Source organism: Cenococcum geophilum, assembly GCF_001692895.1.
Source record: "Cenococcum geophilum 1.58 unplaced genomic scaffold K441scaffold_10, whole genome shotgun sequence".
Lineage (NCBI taxonomy): Eukaryota > Fungi > Ascomycota > Dothideomycetes > Gloniales > Gloniaceae > Cenococcum > Cenococcum geophilum.
The window spans coordinates 417688-437001 of record NW_027137568.1 but is presented as its reverse complement, the minus strand read 5'-3'; the positions used below and the strand labels follow the sequence as shown (position 1 = coordinate 437001).

At 37.4% G+C, this 19314-nt stretch overlaps 2 protein-coding genes across 2 annotated transcripts; both read right to left on the bottom strand.

The window, feature by feature from the left end:
- Positions 1-15137: 15137 nt before the first annotated feature.
- Positions 15138-15554, bottom strand: K441DRAFT_470289 (uncharacterized protein; the record flags this gene model as incomplete). Its single annotated transcript, XM_067641855.1, has 2 exons — positions 15138-15390; positions 15442-15554. Coding segments are annotated over 2 exons (366 nt in total), but the record flags the coding sequence as incomplete, so codon positions are not given.
- A 462-nt stretch (positions 15555-16016) lies between these two features.
- Positions 16017-19092, bottom strand: K441DRAFT_631271 (purine and uridine phosphorylase). The gene is made up of 6 exons (XM_067646306.1): positions 18999-19092; positions 18893-18951; positions 18603-18845; positions 18162-18544; positions 17830-18105; positions 16017-17166 (listed from the first exon to the last, which is right to left on the bottom strand). The coding sequence occupies exons 2-6, from the start codon at positions 18930-18932 to the stop codon at positions 16078-16080; spliced, it is 2031 nt and encodes a 676-aa protein (XP_067506686.1). The 5' UTR covers positions 18933-18951; positions 18999-19092; the 3' UTR covers positions 16017-16077.
- Between the last annotated feature and the right edge of the window lie 222 nt (positions 19093-19314).

Below are 19314 nucleotides of genomic sequence, written 5' to 3'. Positions count from 1 at the left end.
ACTTTAATTAGGAAGATTCCTTACGGAAGAATGCTTAGATAGATAATAGTAGTAGGAATATCTAGAGAATACGTATCTATAGTATATTAAAGATAAAAAGCGAACTAGGTATTAGCTAAAGAATAAGCTAAGTATATAAGGATTAAGTAGCTAACAGTTAGGAAAAGTAGAGGCCTATAAAACTAAAAGGAGCTAGTAGTAGAGCCTTAGACCCTTAAAGGAATTTAAGGATAATACCTAAATTTAAGAGTTAGATAGTAAGATTAATAGTTTAAAGCGCTAGTAGATAGTAGAGCAACGCAAAAATATATCTTACTAGTAGTAGTTAAGAGAATAGGATTACCTTATAGATAGAAAGAGCAACCTTACCTATTAATTACGATTTTAGGAGATCTAATAGCCTATAGAGGAGGAATTATTAATCTTAAAACAGGACCTATTTAGTTAACTATTAAAGGAAGACGAATTAAGATATCTTTTTGTCGGGAATGAGGCAAGTTGCCGTCACGTGTCGACATGGCCCTAGCGCAGTGAGGAACCTTAAGTTCCTTACCCCTTTCCTCATTCCTATTAAGAATTAAGAACAATAACCATTATACTATCTACGAACCGTAGTTACGTGATATCCCCTTGTGAGTCCAACACTGATTAGTGGTTAACTTTATAGTTATGCTATAGAACAGCTAGGTATTCACCAAGAAGAGACGAGCTACTATACTAGTGCTACTCGTGCTAAGGGAAGCTGTCTTTTAAGGTCAGAACTGGTCCTAAACCTTAAATAGAACTTTTCCACAAATCTAAGGATCTAAAGGCCAGAACTGGTCCTAAGCCTTTCTAAGATTATAGATTCTTGCGTCCATTACGCAGAACAATACGCTTTATAAGTCTTCGCGATTTAAGGCCAGAACTGGTCTTAAGCCCTATAACCGCAAATATACGTTATAAACGCGTACTAAACGACAAACGCGTACCAAACGATAAACCCTACACCAATAACACTTCCCTCCCTCCGAAAACATGGCTACGCCTACCTTAAATAACTAGAAAGACTCCTTACCACCAGGGGTAGCTAAGCACGCGAAACTTATTAATAAAGATTAGGACGAATTCGCCTTTAATATAACAACTTATACCGTAAAATAAGTTAACGGCTTTCTCCTACACTATATTATATTTTACTAAAATAGATACTACGCCGACTTACAACTATGGGAGTATTTTAGGGAGGATTTTATAGGATGGACTGCTAATACCTAGGCACTTAGCAACGTTAATATTATTTAGGACTTTTAAGACTTTCTCTATAAGAATGGGGTATACATTGCTAAGAACAGTAACCTAATTGCTAGTAATATTTAGGCCGTTATTACTAGTATAAAAGAACTAATATGGATAAAAGCTAAGATTATACGTTAACTACGGAAACCTAAAAATAACCCATATTCTTTAAAAGGCAACTTTAATTTATATTAAAACCCCTAGAACACTAACCCCCTACCTAAAGCTGCTCTCCTACCTAAAGGTGCTCTCCTACTTAGAGTTGCTCCGCCTTTACCTCCTCCACTCTAGCTAACCGGTAAGCCTTTACTATAAGAAGTCACGAATCTAATAAAGGTATATTCAGATAAAGAGAAGAAGTTTAGAGGAGAACTGTATAATATACTTAGAGCAAAACTATAGGTTTTTTATAACTGTTACAATAAAGTTAGAATTTAATGCCATTAGTACTATTACGCTTTCTCTATTATATTAAAGGGACGGGCGGCAATATTCTATTATAACTATATTGTGGGTAAAAACTATAACTTTAATGTAATGCTTTAGCTCACTAGAGCCCACTTTAAGACCGATAAGAATCGCTAACTTTATATATCCGAATGGTGGGAGACTATATTTTAGAGAGTTATTGCTTCCAACCCAATAAAGACTCGTTTAGAGTGCCTTTAACTACTCTTTAATAAACTCTAGAAAATCTAATGTGGCCTTACTAAAACTTACTAAAATAAGAATAGCCTAAGGGACTAGGTTATTTTAGCATGCTATAGCGTTCCTAAGTGCAACTTGGCGCTATATAAACCTATAAATACGTTTAAAGGAGTATATACTAAGCTACGCTCCGCCGTAGGTACTATAATACGAATATAAGAATCTTAATAGTTCTATACCGAAAACCCTACCTAACTAAGTATTCCTAACTAATATGATTATAACTAGACTAATTAAATATATAGTGGCCGTAGTAGGGAATACGAAAGAGGGTATAATTAATATTAACTATAAGGTAATTATGGAGGTCCTTATAGAGGTTTATTTTAAAGTAATTACTAGAAGAAATGCTATGTTTATAAGAAGCCAAATTACTAGTTAACTAGATACTCCCTTAATAAGTAAAAAGAGGCATATAACAAGTTCCGTTAAAGTATAAAAAATATTGGAAATTATAAGGTTACTATGGCCTACTTTTAAAGCTTTTTAGTTTAATATAAAGGCGTAAAAGACCTTAAGGGTAAGGTTAATAAGACTAAACAGCTCCTTATAAATATAGAAATTAAGGACTACTTACCTAACTAATACTTTACTAAGTATAGTGAGGTAAATGGTATATAAACCGTTGCTATCCTTAATAACCAATCTACGCTCCATTCTATTATAAAGTTAGATATCTTTAACGAGCTAAAGAAGAGCTTCGCGTTTTCCTTTAACGACAGATACTTAGCAAATATCTTTTATAGTATTATGCCGGATACTAAAGCCGCAGGAGTATCTATAGTAGGAGAACCTTAAGTTTAAGCCCTTTAGCAGCTTAATAGCTCTATTTAAATTAACTATTTAACGGCAGGCCAGTATATAATTCGTTTTAGTAAAGGTACTATAATCTCTCTCAGCACAATTAGGGTTTAAACCCCCTTAGGGTATATTAGTTTTTACATTATTTCTATAAACACTCCATTTTTATTTTACATTAAAGATATAAATAAGTTAAGTGTTAGGCTTAATAACCTTAAAAATATACTTATTTAGGGAGATAATTAGGTGCCCGTTATACGTAAGTAGGGTTACCCCTAGTTACTCCTTCATTAACTAAAAAAGAGTATTGCTTAGAGCCATTTAACTAAGTTAGAATTACGCCAACTACACCGTTATTTTAGCCACCTATCTATTTATTAATTACTTAAGGTTCTTTAGTAAGTAGGCTATAAAGTTAAGGTTAAGGCAATTAAGTATCTTATAAAGTATTACTATTACTGCTAAATGAACTAGAAGTCCCCTGGCCGATTTAAGTTCACCCTTAAGGATAACTACAACTTCAACTTTTATATTATTATTAACGTTATATATCTTAGCGGTAAGCTAGTACTCTAAGTTGTTAACTTTTTAACCTTCTTCTAAGCCGCGTGTTTTTTAAAAGATATATTAGCTAGAAACGCATAGGAGACCCTTTAGTTATACTGGATTAATGTCTATTTAGGACCCCCTAATTAAATTGTCTATAATATAGGAAAGAACTTTTTATCTATAGAGTTTTGATAATAGATAAAGGTAATGGCAATTAAAGTTAAGGAAGTCCCTATTAAGGCACATAATAGTATTAAAAAAGTGGAATAATATTATGCGCCATTACGCCGTGTATATAAGATTATCTCTTTAGAACTAAAGGACGCTAGCGAAGAACTTACCTTATAAATGGCTATTAAAGCTATTAATAATTCCGCTAGCCTAGATGGACTTATACCTATATTACTAATCTTTAGCGCCTACCCTTAAATAACTAATAATTCTCTACTATCTCCCTCTATTATATAATAAGCTAAGGCTATTTATAAGGTAATAAAGGAGGTGCGATATCTCTACGCTACACGCTAGGTTAATAATGCACTAGAAATAAGAAATGGCCCAAACACCTTAACTACGCTTAATTTGCCACTTTAGTCTAAGGTACGCGTATAGCGTAAAAAGGGAGGATAGTTAGGCCTACACCAACTTATTATAATTAATGGTTAAACTTATACTATTTAGATGCCTTACAGACCTACTTAATTCCATTTAACTATTATTAAGCCTTACTATAAAGATAATAATTCTAAGCCTTTATAGGATGCCCTAGAAGATACCCTAAAAGAAAACCACGATTAATATACTTTAGAAGGCGACTATAATCCTAATATAATTGTAGTAGATGCGCTATAACTATAACGCGGCAGAGGTTGCCCAAAGGGATTACAAAATTACTAATATCTTATTAATTTTAAAGAATAATTTGTTGCCGCCATTAAGAATAGAGTTAAGTTATTAATGGCCTTTATAACAGCTAAGGAGAAGGCTAACTTTAAACTCGTAAAACAGCTCTAAAAGAAAAGTTGTATTATAACTTTAGGAGCTCCTTTCTAAGCATCTAATAAGTAGGAGATTAATAATCTCATTATAAGAGGAGTCTTTAAATTTAAGAAGTATAACCCTACTAAGTTTAATAGAGTTTGCATCTTTAAGTTAAGAATAGTTAATAAGATTAAGGGCAAAGCTACTAACGCCCCATTTAAAAAATTAAGGCTTATTATTTAAGGCTATAACGATAATAGTAAGGAGGTAATTCTTACACAGTCTTCTATAATTTAATAAGCTAGTTAGTAAGTTATTATTACGCTAGCTCCCTCCTTAATAAAGAATAGAATAGCGGTTTATTTGTGAGATATTACTTAAGCCTACACCCAATTAGAGACGCACCTTTAGCGCTTAATATTGGCATACCTTCTAGAGCAAATTCGCCACTAATATCCTAAAGATACGATTATGGTTATGCTTAAGCCATTATATAAAATTATAGAGGTAGGAACTTACTAATAGGCTACCTACAGTAAGCACTATAAAGAGAAGCTTTTAATAACTACTTCTATATTTAATCCCTGCTTCCTTATTATAACTATAGAAACTCCGTTTAGAATTGTTGGCATATAAACTAATAATATAATTATCTTAGAGGACGACCAATTCTTAGCTCTTAAAGAAGATAAGCTAGTAAAGGCAAATCTTATAGCAAAGCTAAAAGAAAAGCTTAATTTAACAATACTATTACTCTTTAATAGATGCATCCTCTCCCTAAATAAGGATTCTATTACTTTACGCTAGAAGGGTTAAGGTAAGAAGATTAACGTTATTAACGTTAATTCCCTAAAGCAAGGATACGTGGAGTAACGCGCTTGCGAAGCTTATATTACTTCTATTTATTAACCTAAGGCTTTATTTAATCTCTTCGTTACTACCTAATACTAGGAACTAACTAAGGACGACATTCTTGCCCTAAATAAACATCTTTCCTAGCAAATAAACTATCTTAATTAGGGACTACTCTACGTGCCTATTAATCTTCCTACCGCTAAGCTCTTCGTATTTATTAATAGATCGTTTATAAATAATAAAGATTTTAGCTTCCAGCTAGGATATAAGATTATTATTGCGAATAAATCTACTGGAGAGAATAACTTTACGATCTACGGTAATCTTATTTATTAGAGCTTAACCAAAAGTAAGTACGTTACTTAAAGCGTTCTAGCGTTAGAAATATATAGAATAGTTAGCGGAGTTAATATAGCAATTGCAATTGGAACTACCCTTAAGATAATTACAGACTAACTTAAACTTCCCGCTATCCCTATAATCGTGTGCACCAACTTATATTCCCTCTACGAGTATTTAGTTAAGCTTAGTACTATAAAGGAGAAACGCCTTATAATCGATATTATGGCACTTTAGTAGTTCTACAAGCGTTAAAAACTCTTTAAGATCTAATAGATTAATAGCCAAAATAACCTAGTAGATGCGATAATAAAGGCAAACCCAAACAAGGCACTAGAGACGTTTATTAACACAAATACTCTATATATACGAGTTAAAGGTTAGGTTAAGAGGGAAATTTAGAGAAGTTAAGATCTTATAGAACTTCGACCGCCGGTTAAAGTTATCTAAGTAGTCAGATTCGTGCCAAGAGCACCGCGCCTAATTAATTTGGGTGGCGGTATAGAGTTCTACCGACACTAGTCGTTAAGCTGGCCAATTAGGATTTTTTATCCCCGGGATAGAAAATCGCCATTAGCTCGCTTACTACTAGCGCCTTAGCGGCCCCTATGTCTTCGCGTTATCAGCCAAATCCTACCAACTACCGTATTATCGCATATTGTCGCATATTGTTTAGTATTATTATACACTATCTGGTATTGTTGTACACTATTGGGTATTATTGCATCCTATCTGTTTGTATATATATAGATGGCAACCACGAAAAGAAGAGTTGCCAGTGTTGGGAATGAGGCAAGTTGCCGTCACGTGTCGACATGGCCCTAGCGCGGTAAGGAACCTTAAGTTCCTTACCCCTTTCCTTATTCCTATTAAGAATTAAGAACAATAACTATTATACTATCTACGAACCGTAGCTACGTGATATCCCCTTATGAGTCCAACACTTTTAATATCCTACTATTAGGATAGGATAAGGCAGTACTAGGGATGCCTTAGTTATAAGAATATAATCCGAAAATTAATTAGATTATAGGTTAGGTTAATATTAGAGATACTTAACGCCGTAGGACGCAATAATAAGCCAAGTTAGTATAGTACTAAGTTAGAGTAATATATAAAGAAACTAAGCGAGGCTTAAGTTATATACTAAAGAGATACTATAAGTATGGCAAGAAACTATAGTTACTAAAAAGTGAAAAGCTATTAGAATATATAGCATAGGACTATAAGATAGAATTGGAACTAGGAATAAGTCTAAAGTTCTTTCCAATCTATAAGCTTACCGAAGAAGAAGGTAGAGCACTAAAAGAGTTTATCTAAGAAAACCTATAAAAGGGATATATTAGACCATCGCAGTTATTAGCAGGTTATCTAGTACTATTTATACTAAAGAAAAATGGCAAACTAAGGCTGTATATTAACTATAGATAGTTAAATAGCATTACTAGGAAGGATAGGTATCCTTTACCCATAATTAGCGAAATTTAAGACAGGATAGGTAATGCGCAAATCTTTATAAAAATAGATTTAAGATAGGTATACTACCAGATTAGAATTAAGGAAGGTAACGAATAGAAGGCAGCCTTTAGATTAAAGGAAGGACTATATAAGCTATTAGTTATACAATTCGGGCTTATAAACGCACTAGCAACGTTCTAAAAGCGAATTAATAACATATTAGGAGAATACTTAGATGAATTTATTATAGTATATCTTAACGATATTATTATCTACTTAATGATTAAGGAAGAACACGGGGAACACGTTAAATAGGTCTTAAAGAGACTATAAGAAGAATAGATGCTAGTAGTAATTAAGAAATGTAAGTTCTTTACTAGGAAGACTAATTTCATTAAATTTATTATTAAACTAGGCCAACTTAGTATAGATTTAAAGAAGATTAAGGCTATAGTAAATTGGTAAGAACTAGAGAACATTACGCAGTTAAGATTATTACTATAGAAGGTTTATATCGTAATAGTTAAAGGATATTAAACTATTTACGCGATTAATAAAGAAAGAAGAACTATAGGTATAGGAAAAAGAGTAATAAGAACTATTTAAGAAAATTAAAGAGTTGTTTACCTAGGAGCTAGTTCTTAAAATCTATTAACTAGGACTAGAGATAGTTATAGAAATAGATATATTAGATTATATACTAGGGGCATGCTTTATATAAAGGTATTAAAATAGATAGCACCTAATAGCATACTATAGTCGAAAGATAACACTACTAGAGTTAAACTATAACATCTATAATAAGGAGTTATTAGGTATAGTTATAGTATTAAAGGAATAGAGAGCATTTTTATAAGGTATAGAGAAACTATTTATAGTTAAGACAGATTATAAGAACCTAATAGGATTCCTAATAATAAAGGAACTTAACTAAAGATAGGTTAGATAGGCAGAGATGCTTATAGAATACTATTTTAAGATTTAGTATACTAAGGGTATAGATAATATATAAGCAGACGCTCTAAGTTAAAAGGCTGAACTATAGAATAATAAAAAGCTATTGGGGGCTTTATTGCGAAAAGATATAGACGGATTAATTAGGTATAATTATCTAAAAATCGCAGCAACTTAGGAAGATAGTGAACTAGAGGGGATTTACAAGTCACTAGAGAGCTTTTAGGAGTAAAGGATTCTAGAAATATAGCTAGAAGATCTATAAGCGGATATATATAAAAACTAAGAAGTAAAGTACATCCTAAGAAGCATAGTAGAGCAATTTATAGAGGAATTCTATAAGGGATTAACTTAAGGATATAATAGGGCTATAGGCTTAGTGTTACAACTCTAAGAGGAGTATATTATTAATAGGATCTAGAATATTATAAAAAAAGTAATAAAGGAATGTCTAGATTGCTAAAGAAATAAACTAATAAGGTATAAGCTATATGGAGGGCTGTAACCTATTAAAATACTAGAGAGACTATAGGAAGTTATATTATAGGACTTTATTATAAAGTTACTAAAGTTAAGAGATCCTATTACCGGATAAGATTATAACGTAATCTTAGTAATAGTAGATAAGCTTATAAAATAGGGATACTTTATAGTATATATAGAAGAAATATTAGCGGAAGATGTCGCTAGAATCTATATTAAGGAAGTATTTATAAGATATAGAGCACTAAGTAAAATTATATCGGATAGGGATTTAAGATTTATAGTAGTATTCTAGGAAGTGTTTTTAGTAGAGTAAGGAGTTTAAGCAGCAACTTTTACTGTATATTATTTATAGACAAACAGTTAAACGGAAAGATTAAATTAGACACTAGAGTAGTATCTAAGGCATTATATTAATTATATATAGAATAATTAGGTATTGTTATTACTAGTTATATAGTTTATATATAATGCAACANCTTAAGAAGAAATAGGCATATTACTATTTAAGGCAAATTATAGATATAAGCTAAGAATATTATTGTTACTATAATAAGTAAGGAAAACGAGTAGTATAGCTAAGGAGAGAATAAAGACATTAATAAATCTTTATATAGACATTATGGAATTAGTAAAAAAGATATAAGAAAGAATAAAAAAGTACTATAATGCTAAGAGATCTAAAGGACTAGATCTTAAGGAGGGAGATAGAGTGTAGCTACTATATAAAAATTTTAAGAGTTAACAACTAAGTAAGAAGTTAGACTACGTTAGACTAGGACCTTTTAAAATTACATAAAGGATTTTACCGGTTATATTTAAGTTAAACCTACTAGCTAAAATAAAGATCTACCCTATATAGTATATTATAATACTAGAGCTAGCATATAGAAATGTTAAGCTACTAGTTTATAAAGTAGACACGTATAGAGGATAAGAGGAAGATAAATAGTAAGTTTTAAAGATTGTTAGTTATAAGGATATTAATAATAAAATATAGTATAAGGTTAAGTAGATAGACTATACTAAGACTACTTAGAAGCTACTAGAGAATTTAAAGAATGCTATAAGAAAGGTATAGGAGTATTAGAAGAAATTAGGTTAGGCAGTATTAATAAAAAAAGATTGCTAAAGAATAAGTTACCTAAGGGGGACCTAAGAAGAGTAGTTACTAAACTACTTAGATCTATTTCCTTCTCTATTAAAAGAAAATCCGTTTTTTTATTACTAAGTTCCTATAAACCTTATTCTATAAGTTTCTATTTTTTAAAATAGACCTTTTTATAAACCTTTTTAAGACGGATTAACTAAGCGGACGCCGCCAAACGAGACTTAAGGGCTCATTGTTAAGTATTTGCCGCCTCCTATTTAGCGTCTTAAGATTAGTATAACTTAGTAAGAGTAATAGACAGTTTATTATCTAGCTATATAGCAGTAGATTAAATATAAAACCCTAAGACGAATTAATTAGGGAACTAGACGACTATTAAGAGTAATAGGTTATATATACTTGGTATTAAAGACGGAGTAAACGTTATAAGACGAACAAATATTTACTTTAGTATACTTTAAATAAGAGGACGGTTATTACGAAGATAGACTCGCCAACATAATATAAACTAACCCCTCTTTTAAATAGCGAGAATATAGAAATGGCATGATCTTATTAAGAGATAATATTATAGTAATAGTGTAAACATGACGAGTAGTTAAAGAAGAAGGAATTGCTTTAGGTATAATAAGTAACAATATTAACCAAATTAATTAGATAGATATTATACCTCTAGTAAATAACTTAGAGATATTTTAAATCTTTAAGGACAAAGATAAAGAGGAGGGAGATGGTGTTACGGACACTTTAAGTATAATGTTATAACTACTTAGGGAAGAGTTAGAAGAAGCTAGTTAGTTAATTTAGGCATAATCCAAAATGGAGCCAATAGAACTATGTGATAAGGAATAGTAGCTAAAGTTATGTAACGTAATTTATATAATCTATAGGATCTGTATAATCCGTAATAGAGTAGATAGAGTATATATATATTATATATAAGAAGGATTTTATAGGAGTATGGTTATATATTTAAGGACCCTTAGTTCCTACCTAGATAGTTCCTTTCTTATAGTAATTCTTAGAATATAATTGAAGTTAATCTATTGGGCAACCACTCTACTAGTTGTTATTTATTATCGACTATTATTATTTGCATTTTCTATACACTTAGCCCAATAACAGGACCTACCGTAGTTCTTGCTATAAGGTTCCGTTACAAGATTTCAATTTAAATATTTTATAGATTTTAACTAAAACCAACTAACTACTTATATCTAACTTCTCGTAAAATAGAGCTATAATATTACTATAATATAGAGACGATAGAGAAGATAAAGAGCTTTTACCTTATATTATTTTAGAGATAATTAGACCTAGAGAAGTATATAAGTTTTGGCAGTGAGGCAAAATTGTAACAAAACTAGACTAAAACTGATAGACTACCTATATCTAACTTCTTGTAAAATAGAGCTACGATATTACTATAATATAGAGGCAATAGAGAAGAAAAGGAGCTTTTAGCTCGTATTATTTTAGAGATAATTAGACATAGAGGAGTATGTAAGGCATAGCAGTAAGGCAAGATTACAATAACTAATAAGAAAATACAACTAACAAAATGCGACTAATGCAACCAACTATATAATATAGCTACGACGTTATTATTTAATGCAATAGATAGAGAAATTAAAGAGCTCCTACCTTATAGTATTTTTATAATAACTAGACGTTATAAAAGGGTTAAGATATGCGTTGTGGTGGAAGAGTTATCACCTAATAAGAAACATTGAGTTCTCATACAAAGGGCGCCCATAAGCTCTCAGACCCTCGGGGAGAAATTCCTCTTAGTGTGATCTGATTGGTCCAGGAGTCCACAGGACTAGGGTAAGGTCCACAAGCGTAGCGCTAGTCCTTCCACGTCGTAGCAATTTCTCCCAACCGCCCTCCCTGCAAGTTTTGGTGGCATTATAGTAGCGTCCCGCTAAAATGCTGCCGATATGGTTATAATGCCACCAAACTTGCAGGGAGGGCGGTTGGCCCGCTCATGTCACCCCCTTGTACCACCTCTGCCAACGCCTTCGCGCTGACAGATTAAATCTAGGCTACAACTTCCCTAGGACTCTTCATGTACACCTGTCTTCATACTACCACAATCTTCTACACTATTCATTAGCTAGAGCATACAAGTAGCAAGTGCTGTTCTAACTCTATCCGTGCTCTGCGGATTACTAAACAGGAATAATTAAGGCATTGGATGCTCTAGATCAAGAAAATGTGCGCATCTGTTGCTTGCCCCTTTATAGAATGTCGAAGCAGCTTCGTATCCCTTTGTGTGGCAACCGTTTCTTGCACTTTTCGTATATGCAAGCCTCTCAAGCCAATCTAAAGGCTCTATACCGTATATTGATTAATGTCAAGCCTCTGGTCAGTGCGGTCGCTCGGCGGTAGGGGTGCTGGCGCCTCATTGACGTCTTTGATTACGGTGAGCAGCAGCGACGTGGCTAGGAGGCCCACAGAATATTTGGTGTTGTAGTTGATCAAAAAGCTCCAATATTGTTGCCGTCTATTTGATCATTAAATCCTCTGCGAAATATCGTCCTTATACCGCCCAAAAAACGTCACGCGGCTCTAAAGCCTCTAAAGCCTCTAAAGACTCCAAAGCTTCCAAAAGTACCTAAAGCATAGGAGTCTTATTTACAATCCTTTTAAGCAACGCAGTATACACACGATAGTTTGGCGGCAGTAGTTGTACAGCCTCTAGAGGCTTTAGTGGCCCCAGCAGCTATACAGCAGGCGGTACTAAGTGAGGATATTAAGGCTTAGCTAAGTAGCCAGATGGAGGATATTAAGGACGAATTAGGAGCTGTTTTTAAGGCCTATGGCGAGACTGCTAAGGATAAGGCAGATAAGGTGGACGAGACTAAATTACCAGAGCTATTAGCTAAAGAAGTTGTAAGAATAGGCCTTTCTACCGTTCCTATTATATAGGAGCCTATAGCCGCCGTTCCTAAACTAAATCTTAAAGTTATCAACCTTCTAGATAAATTAATATTTGCCGCTTAGCGTACTAGTAAGCTTATTAATAGCGTTAGCATAAGGGTTAAATCTAATTAAAATAATTAAAATGAGGATACTAAGCGCCTTACTTACTGTACACTAGCAGATTAGATTAGTATAACGTTTAATAGATATAAATCTAAATAGGACCTACCTATTTAAGTATTTCTACTATTCTTTAGTATTAGTGTATTTAAAAGGCTTGTAACTAATATAAACCTCTATATAGCCTCTTAAAGCGCTAGTAGATATTACTAATTAGGACGGCACGCTAGTAAACAATTATAGGCGTAAAAGAAGACATCTACTGGCGAGTTAATAATTTAGGTAGAGCTTATTATCTATATAGGCGTCTTTAAAGCTCCTTAAGTGCGAGACTTTTAGGCAATAGATCTTAAATATCCTTAACACCTAATTAGCTTATTTATAGGCTAAAAAAGATAGGAGTAACTTAAGCGCTTCTTTTATATATTACCGCCTCTACTAGAAGGCGTTAAACGCCAAATCTTTAAGAAAATTAAGCCGTTAATAACTCCTCTAGGTAAGGCGTTTAGGAAGTACGTTATACCTAGATCTATAGTTAGTTTTAATAAGATAATAGTAAGGTTTACTAGACGATCTATAGCTATAATTAAATTGCCTAGTAAGCCAGTACTTAAAGGCTTTAAAATAATAAGTCTTTATTAATATAGATATTACTATAGCTTTATATTTACCTTACCTAGCTACTTTTTTAGGCTTCCTTCTTAAAGAGATTACTAAGATATTATCCTTTTAAAGACCTCTAAGTACGTTCTCTACCGTACCTAGCAGCTTCCTCTTTAGGCCCGTTAATTCTGCCTATTTTTAGATAACTACTTTATAAATATTCCGTTGCTCTAGGTGCTTTAGTAACTTAGAATTACTATAGCTAGCATAGCTTAATTAAACTTAAAGGACTATCTAGAGGTGTATAAAAGGGCTAATAAAAGGAAGGCAAGGTTGCCGTTTAACTTTATTATAGGAGTAGTTATTAACGCAGCTAATTTAGTGCTTTTAATTATATGGCAGGATAAGAATTTAGTATAGTTTTTAATAATAGCTTACTTATGCAGCGATAAGGATATTAATAAAGTTAATTAGCGCCGGCCGCGAGTATATAATTCCTTTCTTAAGAAGCTAGTAGCTAACGTTTAGGGCGATAATTTAATTAAGAAGTTAACGCTTCCTAGGCTCTCTATTAACTACAATAACTAGATAGGCGGTATTAATATCCATAATCAACTTTAAAGCTACTATACTACCTAGATTACCACTATACGTACCTAAATGCCCTTATTCTTCTAGGCGCTTAATACAGCTATAATTAACGCCTATATTATTAGCAAGAAGATCTTCTAAACGTTAAGAAAGCCCTTCCTTTAAACCTATCGCCGCTTCTATATATAATTAGTATAGAACCTTGTTATTATAGGTAGTTGGCAAATAGGCGTAAATAAGGAAGATACTAAGCGTCTTCTTTATTTAATATTACCAAATTACGGGCAATATAAACCTAGTATTAGGCCTAGTTATAAAAATATTAAAACAAATTAAAAAAGTACCTATATTACTACCAAAACCCCACTACCTACAATTTAACGGTATGTGCGAACTTACCGCTATATTAAGAGCTATATAAAGAAGCAAGGCTATAAGAGCTTACTAATGTGCTAGATATATAGATGGAAGTACGTAAAGAAGCTTATAGTAAAGATAAGGCGAATAGTATACGATTGCGAGGTTTATAGGCTTCCTCTATACCTATGGTGCTTTAACGACTTTCATTCAGTAGGCAATAACTAGGTAACTATTTTTAATCCTCTACTTCTTTACGCCTCTAATATTAAGACTCCAGAGCTAATTAAGCTTTTACTACAGCGTCTATCCTTAAGCCCTCCTCTACTGCCTTTAAACGCGCCTCTATACTAAACAATTACTAATTAAACCGTTTAATTACCTGTAGCATCTAATCCACCTTATTTAACGTATACAATACGTCCTCCCTTATAACCTTAAGCTGATCCTCTACTAGCTTATCCTTATTAACGTTAAGAACACATATAAATTATATAGGTGGTGAGGATTCGGGGGACTCTAATGTAGGCTTTTCCTATATAATTAGCAGCTAGTTAATAGAGGAAGGACAGGAACGTACGGTCATAACGTTATATATTACAACTTCTTGCCTAACTTCTTCAAAAAAATATATTCAGTGTTTTTATGGTGGCTGGCCTTAGATGGCATTTCGTCGGCATCGCAATATCGAGGTGTTTTAGTGGGGCTTGCTAATAAGATCACGCTAGCTAGGATGCCTGCAGCATGCTAACCCAAGCAGAAACGCCCAAAGCGCCCAATACGAAAAGTGTTAAATGCCACACGAAGGGATCGTTGCTGTTGATGGAGTTCTTGGCTTCCCCGTCTCTTCGAAGATGCCCTGCCTCCTGGTTCAGTAGACTGGTCTTTCGCTTGTTGCTCCTCAACTAGTCGCGATGCCGCGGGCTTCGTCCGACTGGTCACAAGGACTGAACCGCACTTGCTTGGGGGTAGATATGCTGATAGGTGATGCAGCGGAGCGTCCTTGCCACTGCTCGTTGGTGGAGAGAACAACAGCGTCGTCGGCATTGTCGAGGACTAGCAACCACCTGCCGTTCTTCTCATCGCGAAGCCAGTCGCGCGCAAGCTTAAACACGTTCGCTTGCGGATCTGTGCGGCCTGCAAGCTTGACTAGGTCCGCGATGTCTCGGAAGCCTTGCTCGAGCCGGGCCGCATTGCTGGCGTGCACCCAGAACACCCACGTCCCCGGCGATCGATCTGCGGTTCGGTAGCAGTGCTCGATGGCGAGCTGCGACTTTCTGTGCCAACGTTAGGCGCGAGCACTGGCCTAGGCGCCATCTCCACCCCACCCCACACCACCCAGGCCCACCAGCGCTATCCGCGATGCGGGCGCGGGTAGCTTTTCGCGTATCTGGCCGAGCAGCGTTCCGCGATCGACAAAGTCTGGGTCGCGGCGAAAGGGGCGGCACAGGAAGAGCTCGGCGGCGTCTCTGGCCTTGCTGTAGGGAGAGGGTACCGTCAGCCATGGTCCGCGAGCTGCAGCATGCCGGCAGTGACTTGCCTAGGTAGTAGTGATGGTTTGTCTGCGAGCCTGTCTAGCGTTAGTATGGAATGGGACATCGACGTCGCCGAGCACGACGCCGCGGCTGCCGGAAATCGTACCGAACTACTTTGTGAACGTGGCATTGGCCGGGCCGTTGATCTCGCCTGCTTGGAAGCCGGCGTTCGCATCGCCGAAGGATATGGCAGAGGCCATGATGGCAACTGAGGGTGCATCAGTGATGGTATCTGTGGCGAAGCGCCAGCAGGACCCTAGCCTGGCGGTCTTGGTGCGTGGCAGCCTGATCGTCGACCCGCTCGCCCCACCAGCCTCGCCATGGCTTTCATTTCACATGTATTTGCATCGCGTTGCCCGATTATTGTGCAGAGAAGTATCTTAGAAATCAACTTCTATCGTTGAGTTGCTAGTGTCTAGAACTAAGACCTCAATTCCCTCCAAAATGTAGGCCGCTAATGTTGCCGTGAATGCTCCCGGCCTGAAAGCCCCTATTGTTGTTTCCGAACGCAACGTTCGATACCTGTGCTGTGTGCTGAGGTGAAGACGATTTTGCAGACTGCACACTGCTTGCAGCGTCTGTTGCAGGGATCATGGACAACAGCCCTTTGGCGTATGCTGCCGCTGTAGCTGCCGCGTAGTTCTGCCAGCCCTTATTCTTATGAGAATCTGCATAGTCGCAGATGCCCCGAACGACCACACACGGATACTCTTCCAGAACTCCTGCTGCTTCCATCTCAAAGCAGATGGCTTCATGCTCTTGTTGAACTCTGTTTCGCTCAATGGCGGATATCTGCAGTTGATTGCTTGATGCAATGTTGCCGAAATGGACAGATGGCTCGTCAAGCAATCGGGTAGCTCCGTCTCCTCGGTCAGAACGCGAAGTGGTGTAGTCCGCGTCGCAGCATTCTTTGCAATCGTCCAGTTCAGTACCTTGATGTTCATAGGTGTCTTCGAAGAGCCTGTCACGACTGGGGCCTGGGTCGTCGTATTGGTGCCGTCGCTTTTCATCAAGCTTAAGACGCATCTGCTTCAAGACTTCTGCAATGTTGGTTTTCGACCAGCCTTCCGCACGAAAATTGTTGATAGCGGCCATAAGATCACCGGGAACGCCATTCGTGTACCCGCGAAAGTTCAGGCGCCCTTGACCCTGCCATGCGCCTTTGTCGTACTGCAAGACCCCGCCATGGTTACCTCGCGGAGAGCTAACGACCACATCCCCAAGCACGATCTCAGAGACTGCACCGGCCGGTCCGTAGCGAGGTACGCCGCCAGCAATGCCGACCAGGAGAAAATATTTGATGTTAGGAAATCCAGTGCGCATCTTCTCAGCAAGGATTGCAGCCTGACTGAGCCCCATTTTTCTCTGCACTCCAATGACAACCTCATGTTTTCCGATTCGACCACCCAGGTAGAAGGCATTCTGGTATTGGACTTCCTCTTGCGGATATTCTTCGTCCAGTACAAGTCTCGCAGCCTCTTTTTCCAGAGGGAGAGGGGAGATCCATCCTATGGTAAACTGATGGTTTTTAGCCATTGTTTTCAACGAGCGCCTTTTGCAATAACTTGCAGAAGGTGGGAAGTAGTGGGTTGCCCGCAATAGGTGTAGGCAGCAGCACTCGTCTTCAATTTAGCCTGATTACGATCGCCGATCGGCTTTCTCAAAACAGAGCTAGACCTATTTTTCTCTAGTCTTTTTCTATCAAATCTAACGTTACCACACGTAGTTCAATGCACATTCAAGCGCGAAGGGCACCAGATCTTGAACTTGACAGCCTTAAGCGTTTAGCCCCATAGTTCCACCCAAACCACATAGCAAACGTTACAAAAGTCATCGGAACAGTGAAGGCCCAATATATCCAGAAATGACGGGATACAATGAAGGATGATCTTTCAATGCCTTCGCTAGGCCCAAACGAAAAGAAGTTCATTCCAAAGAGCGTCTGTTCAACGGGTTCTGTTAGCCAGATATGCACGTATAAGGGGTTGGGCGACCCACGGAAGCAAAGGTAGCTGGCAGGAAAGTCATTGTAACCATAGCAATTCCCTTCATCGCTGAAGCCTCTCTCTTCGCTTCTTCTCCTATCCGCACTTGAATCTTGCTGTCTCTCTGGGCTGCCGCATTGAACGCCTGTTGCCGTAAGCTTGACAATCCACTGCATACCTTCCATCATAGACTTACAAGAGTGATCTCGTTCTGGATCCGGGCATTGTTTGCCTCAGACCGTTGAAGCAAGCCTTGTAGAAATCGGAGCTGAAACTCAAAGCGACTCCCGACTTTGTCCCACCGTCTGCGTCCATTGTTGCTAAGGGCGAGGTCGGTGTTTGTACGAAACCTCTCGTGATGTTGCCGTATGGCGTCGAGAGACTGTATAGTCACGTTCAGGGTCTCACTGACATGCACAGCGTGTCTCGCGATTTCGTGTAAAAGGAAGTAGTCGATCTCTTGTGACCTTCTCTGTCGCGAATGAGTCCCACTGCCGTTGGCCAGCAAGTATGGAGAATGAGACTTACAGCTTCCCACTGGCTGATGTGATTTCTAATGGACCAGACCGAATCATCGTACAGTCGAAGTAGCGCATCCGAGATAAGCGAAAACATGGCGTAGGGGCAAGAACGATCGATACTCTGCGAACCAAACATTGACTGGATATCTGATTGCGACCTCGCAGGCAAATCGAAGCACAGGAGCGTGGTCAGCCCCGACTGATTCCAGTAAGTGAAGAACCCCATCTCGTACCATTCCCATCCATGCCGCGTACTCTGTGGCCCATGTATTGCGATATCAGCGTGCCAGTTGTCGGGGCTGGAGTTATGGTTTGAGACATGTGGTGTGAACGTCCTTTTTGGCTTGAGCTTATCGTACGTCTGCTTGACGGTGAAGCGAGACCAATACGCTGAATCCTGATAAGCAACACCTCGGCGGTCCTCCAGACCTTGCCCACTTTCACTTACTGTAAGACTCCACTTCTTCATTCTGGTCAAGCCAGATGTCATATCCAGAAAAGCCGTTCGATTGGAGATACATCCTGTCAAAAAAGAACTGAGGAATGTTTAACTTGCTTCTAAGGCTCTCATGAAGTTCTGGCGCAGTGTTGAGGAACGACTTGGTAGACGTAAATCTATTTTGTATCAAATCACGAACGGAGCTGCTCCATAGGCGACCCACATGATTTGAACCCGGACGGAGTGGAGCTCCTGTAGCCCTGTGAGTCCTGTACTCGCACACCTGGGGCTTCCCTAACCTGTAACACTTCGTCCCATGTCTTTTCTCGGGGTTGGCATGAATGGGTTGCCGTGATATCTGATAGATGAGCACGGTCCTTCGCCTTTGCAACGTAGAGCACTTGCCTAGTCGGATGACTTTGTCGCTGTCCATTATGGCTTACGGTAGTTATAGATCGTACTATGGTAGGAGGTTTACCTGCTATTTTGAGAATCTGTGCAGGCGTTAAATACTAACGAGGCAGCGGCGGGGTGAGCAGGTTGACGATCAAGCTCATGCTTAGCGCCGGCCTCCAGCCTGCAGCCTTGCATCTCAGCCATGCAACTGCCTGCAGCATCTACCTCATCTCTGCGCTGTTCGCTCGGGATTGAAAGACATTGGTTGCAACGCCTCGAGACTGAGCTCCAGCGCACTAAGATCGCCAGGCTAAGATCTAGCTGG

Bases quoted from the DNA above. Each gene is read 5' to 3' on its own strand.
- K441DRAFT_631271 (XM_067646306.1), bottom strand. From the start codon at position 18,932: ATGCCAACCCCGAGAAAAGACATGGGACGAAGTGTTACAG. The intron at 18,106-18,161 runs GTAAGTCTCATT...CATTCGCGACAG, and splicing joins ACATCAGCCAGTGGGAAGCT to AGAAGGTCACAAGAGATCGA. The intron at 17,167-17,829 runs GTAAGTCTATGA...AAAAACCATCAG, and splicing joins TCCAGAACGAGATCACTCTT to TTTACCATAGGATGGATCTC.